General features: G+C 38.6%; 2 protein-coding genes and 1 long non-coding RNA gene across 4 annotated transcripts; 1 reads left to right on the top strand and 2 right to left on the bottom strand.

The window, feature by feature from the left end:
• Positions 1-664: 664 nt before the first annotated feature.
• On the bottom strand, positions 665-3614 carry LOC135638985 ((+)-neomenthol dehydrogenase-like). Its single transcript, XM_065152631.1, has 5 exons — positions 3532-3614; positions 3203-3452; positions 2309-2374; positions 1960-2136; positions 665-1153 (listed from the first exon to the last, which is right to left on the bottom strand). The coding sequence occupies exons 1-5, from the start codon at positions 3564-3566 to the stop codon at positions 773-775; spliced, it is 909 nt and encodes a 302-aa protein (XP_065008703.1). The 5' UTR covers positions 3567-3614; the 3' UTR covers positions 665-772.
• A 1972-nt stretch (positions 3615-5586) lies between these two features.
• Positions 5587-8625, top strand: LOC103984495 (membrane steroid-binding protein 1). Its single transcript, XM_009402001.3, has 2 exons — positions 5587-5928; positions 7925-8625. The coding sequence occupies exons 1-2, from the start codon at positions 5612-5614 to the stop codon at positions 8379-8381; spliced, it is 774 nt and encodes a 257-aa protein (XP_009400276.2). The 5' UTR covers positions 5587-5611; the 3' UTR covers positions 8382-8625.
• Positions 8626-10156: 1531 nt separating this feature from the next.
• Positions 10157-15844, bottom strand: LOC135637801 (uncharacterized). Of its 2 annotated transcripts, XR_010496386.1 has the most exons (3): positions 15605-15844; positions 13053-13392; positions 10157-11440 (listed from the first exon to the last, which is right to left on the bottom strand). It is a non-coding gene; the product is annotated as an uncharacterized LOC135637801 (long non-coding RNA). The 2 variants fall into 2 exon arrangements; XR_010496385.1 differs by lacking the exon at positions 15605-15844 and having other exon boundaries at positions 13053-15598.
• Between the last annotated feature and the right edge of the window lie 288 nt (positions 15845-16132).

Here is a 16132-nt window from a genome sequence, read left to right as displayed (position 1 = left end):
ATGTAGAAAAAGAAAAGTTCACTGGCTTCTGTCATGTCCGTCTTGTCCCTGTACATGCATGACACAATGTAGCTCGTAAATTTAGAGAGAGAGAGAGAGAGAGTATACTGTGAGTGGGTTAGTTGACTTTAAATTTGACATTCGAACAAGAACATGAAACATGATGGAACAATGCAACAGCAGCAATGAATTATTGTTGTTTGTTTCTGTGCACCGATCACTAAAATATTTATATGTTTACGTTCCATGCATGGCATATTTTTATTTATCTTTCACGCATGGGCATCTCCACCTATAGAGATTCTTCCTGTAGATTTTGGCAATCTTGACCTGAGTCAACTCTACCTATTTGATCATCCAATTAAATTGACGGTGGTGCTCATCAAACAATCTAAATTTGTTTAGTATAATTGAGTTTGATACCATAAACCCTTTTATTTTTTTGTGATCAGATTCTTTGTTTTTTTTACCTATTAGACAAAAGACTTTGTTGATGCATATAAAAGTATGTCATCGTCACTCTCACATATAAATATATATAGGAGATTTATTCTCAAGCTTCGTTGGTCCTCATTCCATTGTTTATAGATCCAATAAAAAATATATATACTTCATACTTTACATCTAATATATTCTTGGATCAGATAAAAATTTTCTGAATGACAAAAAAAAACATAATTCTCCTCTTGATTTATAATAATTTGATTTAGTTTTTTACATCAAATTTTTTTGCATAACAATGATATAATTAAGTTTTTTATGCTTACAAATTTTACTCAAATGATGACACTTCTTTCATATCATAGAATTGCCCTGATGGACTACCATCAGGAAGCAAAGCTACGAACACAGGTCCTTGAGCACCTTCTTCCACAGGCAGTTCCCCAGTGTTCCAGTTTATGTCCGTTTTGACAACTCCAGGATGCACGCAGTTGATACAAATGTTGGGGTACTTCTTAGCAAGGATTCTTGTGTAAGCACTCACTGCAACTTTAGAAACCTTGTATGCACATATGTGGGTTGGCCAGCCATTTTCTTCCAGCTTCCTCTCCTTGAAATCATTTAGGAAGGACTGCAACAGTTCATTTAATCTATCTTCTGATAGAACATCAACATTTCTCATCTCTTCTTTGATTCTATCACCAGGGATATACTGAATACAACAATATTGAAGAAAAACAATGAGTTTTGTATATCATGAACATAAAAAGTTAACACAAGTGTCTTACAGTCACAGGAACTGGCTTCAATTAAAAGCCAGAGATGCACGGACTAAAGAGGAACTTAGGATCAATTGATTCTTTCCAACTGTTCACCGTCTGTCCGTCAAAATTTTCATTTGTTTTGCGTATGAGTATTTGAGATAAATTATATTAGTCTCTGAAACTAAGATTTTATGGATAAGAAAAGGCTCCAATTGTGACATCATAAAGAGCAGAGTTGAATGGCATAGCAAACGGAAACTAATGAACACAACAGTCTCTCATTTCAGAATCAAATTTGGGACATGAACTGTAGCTAAAGCAGATGGTGATCTATCTACATGTGACTAACCACCAGAGGAAATGAAAATTAGATGACAATCTAAATATGTATTTTCTCAGAATATGCTTTCCAGTAAATATCTTTACAAGTATTGGTCAATATAAATATGATTTCAAAATCTGTGTCATATGATAATTTGCTTTTGTTTCTCTTATAGCTTTCAAGCAAAAATTCTTTGATGTTCATAAATTTTACATGATTTATCAAATACAACTAAGAGGTTAAGATATTATCATTTATAGGACAGGATGGAGGATAGGGATTGAGATTATAGATTACAAAAAAGTGAGAAGCTTTAAAACTTTCAGTTGATATAAACCCATATCATCTGATATATGCAAGCGAAGGATTAAAGCAATGTCTGTTTTCACTGCCAGCTATTTGAGGGTGACAAACATTTCATGGATGACATACCCTTAGTCTGCCATAGAATGAGGAAAGATTCACTATCCTTGGTGATTGTGATGACTGAAGTAGAGGAATGAGTGCCTCAGTCACTGCCTTTGTTCCATAATAGTTTATGCAGAGGCATTCTTCAACCATGTCGTAAGTCTCTGTTATTGAATTCGTATAGTCTGTTAAACGATCTCGCTGCATCATTATACAAGTTGATTACCACATACATAAAACACAACCTTAAAAAAATATTATATTTCTAGATCATTTTCATGACATGATCATTGTTATTTTTTGGGCAAAAGTCAAACTATGTTTCAAGCAATTCTACATGTTTTACGTGCCTAAAGAAAAAATTTTGGCTTACCACTTGCTCGAAAGAACTCAAAATCTCAGGAGACAATGCTAGTCCACTAACCGCTGCATTGTTCACCTGAATAAAGTAATATACAGAATGAGTCATTTATAGACAAAAGAAACACATGAAACTCCATTTAAACATTCTGTAAGACATGTTACATTGCGCTCTTCCAAGACAGACTTGTTGGATTAAGGAAATAGGAAGTAAGCCTCAGATACAACATTGATCCGTGAAGGAAATTGCAAAACAGTATAAACATAGACTTGCAGAAGCTCAAAAGACAAGAAATAGTCATTGATTTCTGTTTTTTTTTTCTTTTTTGGGCTGCATTGGGTTCCTTATGTTAAGCTGTTTACACAACATCAACTCGACCGTAAAAGTAAGAAGCACCAATCTAAATAATTAGGCCAAAAAGAACTAAACAACCACATGTTTTCTTCCCCATGTATGCATACTCACCAGCAAAATTTGATTGTTGGGAGGTGAGTGAGTTGGTCTTAGAAATTGCTTTACATTGTTTGACATGTTTCTTTTAATCCGTTTCTTGATTTTAAGCTGTTGGGCAGAATATTTATTCTTTTATTGCTGTGGTGAGCCTTTTATGTTCATTCTTCAACTCTCAGCCTGTCTTTTATTATCTTCTCTCTGAATTGAATCCAAATGAGTCCTATGGAAACACACAGCAGCTTGATGATAATTTTATTACTGTAAAACGAGATAAAGAAAGTAAAGCACTTATTGTAACCCTAATCATACATCGAAGGTAGGGCATCAGTTGATGTCCTCCATCTGCAGGAAGATGCGAGCATGGATCTAACAGCTCATAACTACAGTAGACAACCAATCTTGCCAACGACTGCAGTGTGGGCTATGACCAGGGAAACAACTATGTTTGCTTACCAGCACATCAAGCTTGCCAAACCGGTCACGGACGAAATCTGCCAAGGAAGCAACACTAGCAGAGTCGGCCACATCCAACTGATGGAAAAGCACATCAGAATCAGATGCACCCGAAGCCTGAAGGTTGGCGATAGCCGCAAGTCCCCTCTGCTCGTCTCTGGCTGTTAAGATGACCATGACCCCTTTGGACAACAGCTGCCGGCAAATCTCAAGCCCAATTCCTTTGTTGGCCCCCGTCACCAGTGCAATCCTGCCATAGGAAGGATTGGGAAGTAAGAATGTATTCCGAGGAGATGCAGTCGAATGGACTCTCCGTGAAATATCCCAACATTTTGGAGGTTGTGGCGTGGATTGCCCCTTCCATTTCTTGTCTGGATTGCGAGCTCTTCGAGAAGAAGAGGAGACTTTCTTGGATCAGTTTCTTTAATACTTTATCTTTCGATAGTGTTGAAATTACAATGTTACCCCGGCGCAGAAAACCTCATTGAGAGTATGCTAATACGTACTTTAGGGTGAACCGATCCGGTTTTGTCCTTACGGGTCTCAAAATCTCTTTCCTCGAACGTTTTTATTGGTAACTCCGATATAAATTTTATAATCCGAAGAATTATCTTGCCAAAGATAAATCTATTATGAGTTCAAAAAGCGTTGCTGATGATTCTGTTATGAGTTAGGGTAAAAAAATTGATGAAAAACGACTTCAAACGAGTATACTGTTCTTGTGCTAAGACTTTTAACGTGGTCAAAAAGGTACGGTACATCTAGGCATCCGAAATATTAACATTTGGTATGAAAAGCTATAATGTACTCCATTAGGTTGGTACTGTCATCGAATACCTCTAACAACAGGAGACACGAAAGTTCATTGGAATTAGTTCATTGTGAATTTTTTCGGTGAAAGGTGATCGACCCGAGGTGAGGTCAACTAGTGTTTCCCCTTTTAATTGTTGAAAATCTCATTATATCTCAACCAAACATCGATCTATCTATCGTAGTTGGATCCGTAGGGAATCATTCATCGAATTTGTTGATAAGTCTCAGATTAAGCATGGTAAAGTAGTGGTGTGGTCTATTAAATTCCATAGTTGGAAATTGAAATACCCCCTCAACCAGCGATTCAACAAGTCTTGAGCACTCTTGGGATGTCGGCACCACGTCGAGTGGGGAAACCTCGATGAGTACCCATGGCAGTTGAGTCGATGATAGCAACTGAGTCGGTGATATCGCCCGTTAGACTAATTATGGCAAAAGTGAAGCGACGATCTATATCACGCCCATTAGTGTCTACACTTTTTGAGTAAGATTTAAGAATACCTTGATGAAAGACCCAGGTCAATGAATAGATGTTTGGTATCACACTAGTATTTACGTTGAAGTGGATGCACCAATGTGTGGAAAGGGTGGCTGTTGTCCCCCTTTAGTAAAATTATTATAAGTCAAGGATAAAACTTCATCGTTCGAGTGTTCATTAAGAGGATCAATACACAAGCATTCTTATAATATCGTATTCTTCTTTTAATGCTAAAAATGTGAAAAAGGTCGGATGATTACAGTCAACTTCTTATGCACATTGACCATTTCCTCGTGGAGTCAGGGTGAGAGCTGCCGCTGGTCGTCCTCAGATTGCCTGCATCGCAGGTGGAGGTCTCGAGAGCCGATCTGGCGCAGAGGGCGTGGGTGAAGGTGAACAGTTTGGCGGACAGGTCCTTGTTCATAGGTGATGGCTGTTCCTTCTCTCTATCTGCGGCGGTGACAGGTGATGGAGGAGATCACATCGCCGGCAGATATACTCAACCATGGTGCCGCCGCTAGCGGCCGGCCGCCTCAGTTTTGGAAGCAGTTGGAGATGGTGATGTTGCATGGAAGCTTAGGAGTTCATGGAGATGTCAATGAACTTTAAGATGGCTTAAATTAGCCGACCATATCAATATTGTTTATTAGATACAAAGGAACCCATACTTCGACGGGGGTGCCAAACCTGTTCCTCACCTACTCCCCTTCGACGAACTGAGGGTGCGGATCACATGGGAGAACCGTCAACAAAATAAATCTTACAATTCCAATTACGTTTCTCTCTTGGTTGAGCGAACGGCTGAGATTAAGAGCACGAGAGCACGTTCGAGACGCAGAGGAGTTTCCTTCGCCCATAAAAAATCTGCGTAGGAATGCGGCTCACCTGTTCGAGTCCAGACAGCTTTTAGGACTTCATCGCCACGCGGTAGCCTTGGATTGCGAGGATATGTGGGGTCCAACGTGGTCGATGGAACAGAATAATCAACCGACGCGTTTAGGACGGCTCCTGATTTGGACTGTCTACACGGCAGTACCGTTTCAGACTTCGCAGGGCCCACCTTGATGCAATAAAAGGACTTTCCGTTGCGGCGGAGAGGAGAGAGTACAGAGAGAACGATGGCGGTGGCGGAGATGTGGGCGACGCTGAAGGAGGCGATCGAGACGTACACGGGTCTGTCGGTGACAACTTTCTTCACGGTGCTGGCGGTAGCGGCAGCCTTCTACTACGCGGTGGCGGGGTTCTTCCAGCCGCCGCCGCCGCCGCCGCGGCGTAAGCGGGACGCTGAGGAGCTCGAAGGTATGGAGCCTCTCCCGCCGCCTGTGCAACTTGGGGAGATCACCGAGGAGGAGCTCCGCGACTACGACGGCTCCGACCCCAAGAAGCCGCTCCTCATGGCCATCAAGGGCCAGATCTACGACGTCACCCAGAGCAGGTCCTTCTACACCATCCCACCTTACCCTCTCTATCTATCCTTCCAACTCTTAACCCATGTGTTCACGGTGTCTGAAGTTTTATGTTTCCTTCAGTTTGGTTCCGCTAGGGTTTCTAGAGACGAGAGAATTAACTTGTTCGCATCTAATTTCTGCGATAAAAGCTTCGATTTCCGGAGTTCTTTTTGCCCATCCTATCAATTTTTCGTCTTTGTTTGCTTAGCGGCCGATAATTAAGACTTCATTCAGCTTCAATTTAGTAAAATTACTTATTTTCATCGTCTTTTCGGTGTTGTGTTAACGCCTAAATATATATATTTTTATGATAATTAGTTTATGCAATCGCTTTGCCGCAAAGTCATCCTATCATTTTCTGTAGGCTGCTTGTTTTTATTACAAAACAGAGCTATTATACTCATTATGTTGTTATTAGGAGTCCTGAGAAAGAGTATCGATTAGCTGATCTTTGAGAGAAATAATCTCTTCTTTCCTAAGAAAGAATACCGAGTAGTTGATTATTGAGAAAAAAATAAATACTTCTTTGTTTGTTGTCTCTTTGAATGGTTTTTCCTTTTCTTCTGATTAAAAGCAAATCACTCTGCAATGAACTTAGGTTACTCGAAGGAAAGATTAATCTCTTCAGATTGTGTTATTGTAGGATATACTGTCTGATTATTGCATCTAATAAAACGAACATATGTTTATGCAGATTCTGTGATATCCACAAGTGTTAGGCCTTTTCCTGCAGATGTTGCATATTCACTTCTTGTAGTGAAATCTAGCTTACATAGAAAAAGTCCTGAAAATATAAGTAATTATTTGACATGAAGTGTTGGGATAATACTTGTTTGATGATGTGCATCTTCCTAGTTGGTAATTTTGATATCCTTGGTAGAAGTCTACGGAATCATTTGCATTTCTTTGTTACCTTTATAATGGAGTTTTTGCATCTATATACATATGTTATGCAGTCCATATTTGTAATTGTAATTAGCACTTTTGCTAGTGATGTTATCAGAATTTCAATATCGTTAGCCACTAATATTTTTTTATGGTAGTTGTTCTTTTCTTTCTAAGTGATTTTGGCCACCTACTATCATTAAAAAAAATTTAGTTGGAGCTTCACATGTTAACATTGCTTGTTTTGATCTTTCACAACAAGTTTGTCTGCTGCTTATACATGTCCCTTCTAGTTCATAATGATTTGCTATTGGTGGGTTGTATGCCAATGGATTTCACTGGTTTCGCCATAAAAGCCTGGAACTCAGATCTAACTATTTCGTACCAGTTGGTGGTATGCATATAAACATTTCAATTGGTTGTTTTATTATCTGTTTGTGGCATCTAGCAAGTGAGCACTTGATTTGAGATTTTTTCTCTATCTTGTACAGTCAGGTCCTATCATGAATTTAGATCTAACTATATATACCAATTGCAATATCACTTTTGCCTCTGCCTTCAACCTCCCTCCTCATTCCAGACATACTGATATTTTTAAGCATTAGATGTCTGCTCAACGACTTCTTGGATACATTATGTGAAAGAATCCATTTATTCGTTGGACTTTAGAAATGAATTGTAAAGACCGACTTTTGAACCCATCCATAATCAAATTTTATCTATAGAAATTGTGTTTGCTGACAGTAGCGTCAGAACTTGCCGAGAGTACTTTTTTCACCTTCAATTTAGCATTAGAGGTTGTATGGACATTGGACATTTTAACTGTAAGACAGCTATGTCACCATTCTAATTCATCAGTGAGTCTGATGTTTGCCTGCCTTTGGAATGCAACTTGGTTAAATAAATAATCATTGAAGTTCAATGATGCATCTTTAAGCCCTAACATAATCTAACTCTATATGTTTTGCATTTTATTTATACTAACTTGAAAAAGGCTTTAACTCATCTATATGAAATTAACCTATATATGCTGTTGTTACTTGATACTCATCAATAGCATCACCAATCCTTATACTCACACTTCAATGTCTTCTTCAGGATGCTTTATGGACCAGGCGGGCCATATGCACTGTTTGCTGGTAAAGACGCAAGCAGAGCACTAGCAAAGATGTCCTTCGAACCAAAGGACTTGACTAGTGATATTTCTGAGCTCGGTCCCTTTGAGCTCGATGCATTGCAGGACTGGGAGTCCAAGTTCATGAGCAAATACATGAAGGTGGGTACAGTTAAGAAGACTGTGCCGGTCACCGAGGGCTCCGAAGCCGGTGCCTCTGGCACAACAGAACAGACTTCTCAGGCTACTGAGGATGCAGGCATTCAAGCTGATCATGGTGCACAGATGGAGGAGGATGTTATTACAGAAGACCTCGATGCTGATTCAGAACATAACCCAACGTCAAAGGAGAAACGTGCAGGTTATAGTGATGATGCAGGAAGGAGGGTTGAAGTAAAGGAGAACGGTTCATCAGCAGAAGGTGAGGAAAGCAGGCCATAATACATAACATGTGCTGGTAAAGGTGAAGTACCAGAGAACAAAAACAGTGTGTGTGTGTATATATATATATTATAGTCTTTGTGTTGTATTAATCTGCCTATATCTGCACCTTATGTCAGCTATCAGCAGATAGAGATTGGTGGAATAAGAACTTGCCTGATGTAAACAATTGGGGATACTCTCCCATGGTTCTGATTTGGTCACTACCTACTCAGGAATGATGTTGGTGGCAAATTTGGGGTGATTGACTAGCACAATTCGGTCTGGATCTGACTTGATTTACGAGTCTTAAGAACATCGACGTCGAATGGGGTTTCTGATGTGATTCTTACGTTCATGCGAGTTAGGTAGTGGAAAGAGAGGGGAGATTAGAATCGATGATCATATTATGGTTGATCTTTTATAATCAATCTTTTTTGTAATTAAAAAATATTTTGTGCATAAAAATATTTTTTGTTTGAATTTTACTGACATTGTGAGGTATTTTTGCCTGAACTTGGAATCAGAGACAAACAAGGAATTTGGATCATCAAATGTATGATTCGAGAAAGAGGAAAATGTATGATCCAAAAGAGAGGAAGAAGAAGAAAGACTCACCTGTTATCGATCTCCACATGGAACGATGGTCGAGTTGTTCGTAAGATTTAATTTCCTGCATCATAGAAACTTCTATCGAATGATAGATACCTATCAACAACAACTACAATGAATTCACGATGATGATGATAATGATGAGATGATGGCCCGGAAAGCGTGTACTGTTTAATGCTACACATATGTGACTCACCACACATACCATTATACTACCATTTACACACGACACCACTCCAAAGCAAGTAGACCTCAAAGCGTGTGATGTTTAATGCATCAGCTCTCGCACACTGCCACCGCCAACTAATCAGCCAGCTCGCTCGCCTCGCTCTTTACTGTCATCTTCAAAGCCCATTTATGGGGGCATTAACCTCTCGGCCTGTAATTTGTGGACGTCCATTACACTGTGGGAAAGGCTTCGAGTTCAATACGACGGCCATTAAATCGCCATCACGCCCGTTGGGTCCTCATATTTTCTGGAGCTCATCGATCCACCATTAATTCACGGGTGCCAACAGCTGCAAATGCTCGCACTGATTGGAATAATACACCACTCCACCTTTAAATCGAAGAGAACTAATATAGACTTAACGATAAGATCTCCATGTTTCATGCCATATTCTAATCTCTATTGTGTTAGCGATAACTCATGTGAGACTAAGTTTCTCCCTCCTAATTTGTTGATGTCATTGTTGGGCCACACGCAAATCATCTATATCTCCCGCATGTCATTGTTGAGCCGGAAACACTATTATATTATAAATAGGATGCATAGTACATTTCAATGTATAAACGATTATTGTTTCGATACCATAATTTTTAGTCCGAATCAAACTTAGTTTGTAGACTCTCACAAGCATAAGAATACAATATACACAATCTTATCTTTATGTTTAATTAAAGGTTACCTAAAAAGGATTAAATGTAATAAACATAATTTTTTTCTCTAAAGAAGAGAACAGGACTAGAATTACCTTAAAAGGATCAAATGCAATAAAGAGGAACCAAATATACTCTCATCAAGAAGTAATTGTACCAAGCTGAGCTCGAGGAGAGAATGACTTATCCCTCCAGCATTCTGAGTAAAACGAGGAGGAAATCCCTCGCGCATGATGCAGAGCAAACAAGTCAAAGAGGAGAGAGAGAGAGAGAGAGAGAGAGAGAGAGACAGACGACACAAGAAGTGAATTATAATGAACCTGATTCACATTTTTTAGGTTGCATAGGTACAGTTTGTAGTGTACTCCAACTTAATTATAATTAGGAGCTTACGTTGGCCTCTTGCTTTGGTCCACTCTCCCAACTTCAATTATTTGCGGCAACACATTTAGAAGTCACATTGCCACAGGGATCCATCTCTCTCTCTCTCTCTCTCTCTCTCTCTCTCTCTCACTGGAAACCAGGTCAAAGAAATCACACACGCTAACACAGTGATAGACTTACTTGTAGGCTCATACTAAATCCAAAGCACATTGGATGGAAATGGCAATCATTTGGTACTGCTTAACTCTATTGTAATCACTTCATGACAAAATGATGCCAAATGGAAGACAGAGCATCTCCACCCCCTCTTACACAGTCAACACCCTTAAATCCATCTGAGAATGCCACAAGTAGCCTCCTCATATCCATGTTGACATCTTGTGATCCCATGAACAGATGAAGGGGGCTGCTAAAGACGGTCACAAGGATGATTTGGTCAATTGGTCCGAGCTTTGACAGCGTTTTCCTCACCAATGGAGTTGGCCCCCATATTAATAGACTTCTCCACCTGCCCATGTTCCTGCTTGGCTATAATTCAACCTCCTTCTGCTTCCCTCTCTCCCTCCTCTTCAACCTGCTCTGCTCTCCAAGTCTCTTCCCCATCCTGCGGCCATGAGGTTGCACAACTTCCCTCTGCCACACATGATCTTGTTTCTACTGCTACTGCTGGTTGCTGGGCAGCTTACCAGTCTCGGCCATGCAAGAACAGCCATGCGAGGGGCGGAGAGATGGAAGAATGAGTACTCCACACCATCATCCATGGGTTACTTCCCTAGGATATCTCCGTCTGCAGAGCATGATGAGGAGGAGGAGTTCAGCTCGGTTTATGGAGTTTCCAAGAGACTGGTGCCCCAGGGTCCAAATCCACTGCACAACTAATCAGGTTCTTCTACCCACGTTTCTGCGTCTTCCTCTGGGGAGTATGAATGATGCAGTTTTGTTGCAGTCACGGGAGAGGAAGTTGCAGTCCAGATATCTTCAACTCTGCCTGATGATATTGTTGTTGTGTGCAAGAGATGTAATCTGCAGCTCAAGGAAGTACACTTTTAGCTCCTCTTATTTCCCTGAGAAGAGGAGTGGCAGTGGTTCACAAAAGGGTTCATGTGGACTGCACAAAACAGGAAGTAATAATGAAGCTGGTACCATGGACAAGAGTTCTAGCCAACACCTCTGAGATGGGAAACTGTAGACCCATGTACTCCACCCTGAAAGTGTATAAAAGAAATTGTAGATTAGCTTCTTTGTTTCCTTTTCTTGTTCGTTACCCAAATAGAACAATGATTCTATTCTAGTGAATTCTATGATTAGGTATGGGCATTGAGCATGACAAGTTGACTACAACAATAGTAAATGGTAGGGAAGCAAATAGTCTAGCTTTAGGCAAGTTTCAAAATTTGAAGAAACCAACAAAATAATAATAATTCCAAAGATTTTCTTAAATGATTGCATAATCCTTTGTCTTGAAGTATGTAGATTCATAAACAGATATGTAGAGAAAGCATGAAAAAGAGGCTGAATGGAATCCAATCAACTACTCTTTGAAGTAGATATGGACACAAATCTACTAAATTGTTGGCAAAGAGCAACCATAGAGTTGAAGAATTTAAATAATAATATAAGAGGCTCTCTCTTCACCATTTGATAGATAAATTTCATGATCAGCATAAAAATACTTCAGATGATATAGGGATCAATGTTGAATCATCCTTTCCCAACTCAAGTGTTATGGTGGGGGTATCCAGATACAACCTTTTTAGTTTCTTGACAAAATTGCAGTCACTTTAAATCATGAAAAATAAGCAGGTACAAAGGCCATTTTGCACTTAAAGTTACAATAAAAATAAAATAACCATCAACTCAAGGCTGCAAAAGTTTCATTTTGTAGTATAAAATATACATATTTGCAGAGATAGTAGTGCTTAAAAATGACAACAAATAATAAAGAGATCTAAGCTGATATGTTTTCAGAGCCCGAACACTAAACAAGTGGATACAGTTTGCCTGAGCATCCAGATCGGGCAGTACATTAAAAATATCAAAGTGACTTAAGAAGTCAATAATGAAATCTAAGTTCATGGTCACATGAAGTAATTGACTAAACATGTATGTGTCAGATTTGCGGTACCTTGCGAGCCAAAGCATTAAGTAGCCTACAGGTACTTCACATCAATATGACAGCGTCAGTCGTAACTTAACAAAACAAAAGGAACAACTTGTTTGAACAGTTGGGCAGAGGGCAGTAGTCATCACCATACGAGTCATTGAACATTGATGGCATGTAGGTAAAAGAAATACAAGAACAAGTGCTACATGAAAAATTACAATGTGCAACAGAACAGCATGGTCTATTTGAACTTGTGAATGTCTCATGTCCAACAGGATACCAGTACGACACAGTCCTTGGTCAAGTGCTATCTGTCAGACCATCCACCTAAACGTGTGATGAGCATACTATAGCAAAGGAGGCACCACAATGCATTACAAGACTTTCTGTGGATGACAAGAAGCACAGTGTGTTACGTATTGAGTTGAGATTTCTACAAAGCAACCGATACTTTCTTTTCCATTATATTTTACTTCTATGCTAATTCATGGTAAATGTGAAACTAAGGCAGCAAAATTCAGCAATCTGCTCAAGATATAATCTTTCCACAAATTTAACATCAGACATGTAAACCATAAATTAACAAAATGAACGAAAAATTTAAAATGCACACTATATATACAAGGATCTAAAATGGTAATCAAAGTCTAAGATTGGTATATTTATCGAAAAACAATTTCCCAATAAGGACAAGCAATTTTTTCTTAAGTTACCTGGTCCAGGAGAGCAGCAAACGACAACATTTTGATATTTTAGTCAATTGGCCTAAAGGGGCCAAAATGCATCGCAAGTGTGTTTTATAGGATAGGAAGGAACTTCGACCTCCTTGTCTGGATGCTGTATGCACAAAATTTCATGTGGGTTGTCAACTTTAAACTTCTCAGCCATTTTATCTTTAATTCAAAGGAACATGTTTATCAGTGACACAATTACATAGAATGGAAACTAAGGCTTAGACGTTGAGAACCTTATGGATAAGCTGTTTTCTTCATATTTTCAATCAGCCAAAGTGTTCCACGCGATAAACCCAGAGAAGACAGATGTGAAAGTCTTCTGTGATAAATCACCGGCCACAATTTTAGGTAAATATACATCATAATCTTTTTAAAGCACTTCACTAGGCTTATGTTGTTCTATTGCCTATGATACAGTAGATGAGCCAGACGTGGCTGTATAATCAAGGTTTAAAACAACACAATAAGATCAAATGCAATATGTGACAGTTTTCTCTACGCTATCTTGTGCAAGACTTGCTAAAATGCCAAGCATAGATGGGCATGACACAACTTGCCCAAGTTCAGGCCAATCTATAAAAATGGTGAAGAGTCATGCATTTGTGGTATTCTTTTCTCTTTGAAGATCTTTTTGACCTTAAGTGAATAAAAAGAGAGGAGAAGATTAAATACTAATTAAGTCATTCACTCACTTTGAAGTGGCTTATAAGAAACTAGCCACCCTTAACTAGGAGCTGTCAACTTCACCAATAGTTAAAGCTAAGTAGGAAGAGATGAAGAAAAATGCCTAAATGCCAACATAACATATCTATATTTCAAACACCCAAAAGACTGCAACATCAGCATCAGCAAGCTGCATACACTTGGATGAATATATACGCACAATGATTAGGTATTCCAGAAAGGCCGCAGCAAGAATAGTCCACAAAGAGAAAATATAAGAAATGTGTGCTTGAGCAAGCTCATGTCTGGCTGAAAATTTAGCAAGCCAAATTTCACTTAAACACAACTTGCTGATTGTAAGACTCACCCAGCTTCCCCATCTTAAACTCAATTAAGCTAAAAAGGTTTTGGTTTTATCAGTTGATGTTACCAAAGAACAAAGACATAAACCAGCACGATCAATGACACGACAAAACGTTGTGCTAAAATGTCTCTAAGGTAACCACATATGCATAATGAGCCTTGTGATCAGATATCATAGGGCCTAGGTGGCCTCAGTTTGCAGTCCGATTGCATGTGTGGCTGGGAATGTCAAGGTGACTGCTTGTGTGGTCTACATAGACATGTAAATATGGTCACATGGACAACCATATACTAAAAGATGCAGTAACATATGAGGTCCACATGCATATATATGTTGGGTCATGTATTATTTTACATGTTCTCCCTAGTGTTATTACATAAAAAATTATGTTACTTCATCATATAGCAAATATTAATCAGTATAATACTTTTGGAACAAACACCCTTTCATGCTACTAAGACCAGTATGATACGACTAAATTTCAAAATGGGGCATTAGGATTTTTTGTCTTACGTAAAATTTTTATTTCCTAAAGATTTTTTTCCAAATGCCCAGAAAAATCTTAAGAAGTAAGACAGTAGGATCCATCATCTAGACATGCCATTTGATTCTAACATTTCCTCTAGAACTTTTTTCACATTTAAATATATCACAATTAGAAGATAATGTTCATAATTATTTTTTAAAGTCACGACAAACTAAACTTTCTAATAGAATTCAAACAAAGTTTTAATGACCTATGAGCAATGAATTTCTTCAACATGCAAACTCATTCTAAACTAGCACGGTTTACATCAGATGATAGAAATGAAAACTTACCTGGGAATAAAGTTCATTTGAATAATCAGAATTTGCTTCTTAGAGACCTTAACTTTCAAGCAACAAATTTCAAGGACAGAGAACATACAACACAATATGCATCAGACACTAAACAAGTTTATTAACAAAAACAATGATGAAACCCAGGGAAAAATGAGATCTTACATATCTTAAATAAAATGTAAATAAGAAAACAATATAACTTCATATTGCTACTTTATTCCCAAATTTTGGGGATTCAACAGTTCATACTCCATTAGTCTGCACTTCGATACACTGTCAGAATGGATAATTGGTGTCCTACTTATTCGGTTCACAAAAGAGATCATAAGAATAAGTTAAAGAAAAAGTTATCCTAAAAAAATCCCCTTTTCGAAATATCATTGGCCAAATTCTAATCTCTCCAGTTTCATAATATCATTTTGAGTTAGAGGCTGAAATGTAACGATAGACTACCTATACCACACCTGATACAAAAACAATGCAACATCAAGGCAAAGACAAAAATTACCAAAAATCCAATTACACGCTAATCCCATGCCCAATTCCTCCAATTCATACAAAGAAACAGAACTTCAAGCATCTCCAAGATAATCGAACATAAAAAAAAAATCCATTTCAAATGCAATCTTGCGTAAAATACCATAAAATCAACACAGAAAAGAACTAGAAACAAGCATCTAACTTGCATCCACAAAGGAACCGGTTGGATCGAGCGGGATCGCGTCAGAGAGCGCCGCGAGGTCGCACAGCCAACAGAACAGAGGACATAACCACCACGATCACCCTTTTGTAGCCAGAAGTACATGGCACGGAAGTTAGTGGAGTCCGGCACCGGTGGACGTGGAGGTGGGCGAGGGTTTACAGTGAGGAGTCGATCTCGAACTCCACGGCAGGAGATCCGGGGCTTCTCGGTGTGGGCTTCCGAAACGGGCTTCTGGGCCAATTGTGAACGAAATAGCTTAATATATATAATAATCATATTAAGAATTTAAAGTTATATCCAAATTGCGAAGTATTTTTTTAAATATAAAATATATATTAAATTAAAATTAAAAATTATGATTTATATATTTATTATTATTACAGTGGATTATCTGCTCCGTAATTATTATTCTTGGATTTTTTTTATTTGATTATAATTCTATTTAATTCTGCTGTGTATTATGATCTCATCGGTGCTCGAGTGGAGGTCCCGCGACAGACCCTCGAC

Source organism: Musa acuminata, chromosome BXJ3-5, assembly GCF_036884655.1.
Source record: "Musa acuminata AAA Group cultivar baxijiao chromosome BXJ3-5, Cavendish_Baxijiao_AAA, whole genome shotgun sequence".
Lineage (NCBI taxonomy): Eukaryota > Viridiplantae > Streptophyta > Magnoliopsida > Zingiberales > Musaceae > Musa > Musa acuminata.
This window is presented reverse-complemented; position numbering and strand designations above follow the sequence as displayed.

Bases quoted from the DNA above. Each gene is read 5' to 3' on its own strand.
- LOC135638985 (XM_065152631.1), bottom strand. From the start codon at position 3,566: ATGGAAGGGGCAATCCACGCCACAACCTCCAAAAT. The intron at 2,137-2,308 runs GTAAGCCAAAAT...ATAATGATGCAG, and splicing joins TGAGTTCTTTCGAGCAAGTG to CGAGATCGTTTAACAGACTA. The intron at 1,154-1,959 runs GTATGTCATCCA...TGTTGTATTCAG, and splicing joins CATTCTATGGCAGACTAAGG to TATATCCCTGGTGATAGAAT.
- LOC103984495 (XM_009402001.3), top strand. From the start codon at position 5,612: ATGGCGGTGGCGGAGATGTGGGCGACGCTGAAGGAGGCGATCGAGACG. The intron at 5,929-7,924 runs GTCCTTCTACAC...TGTCTTCTTCAG, and splicing joins TACGACGTCACCCAGAGCAG to GATGCTTTATGGACCAGGCG.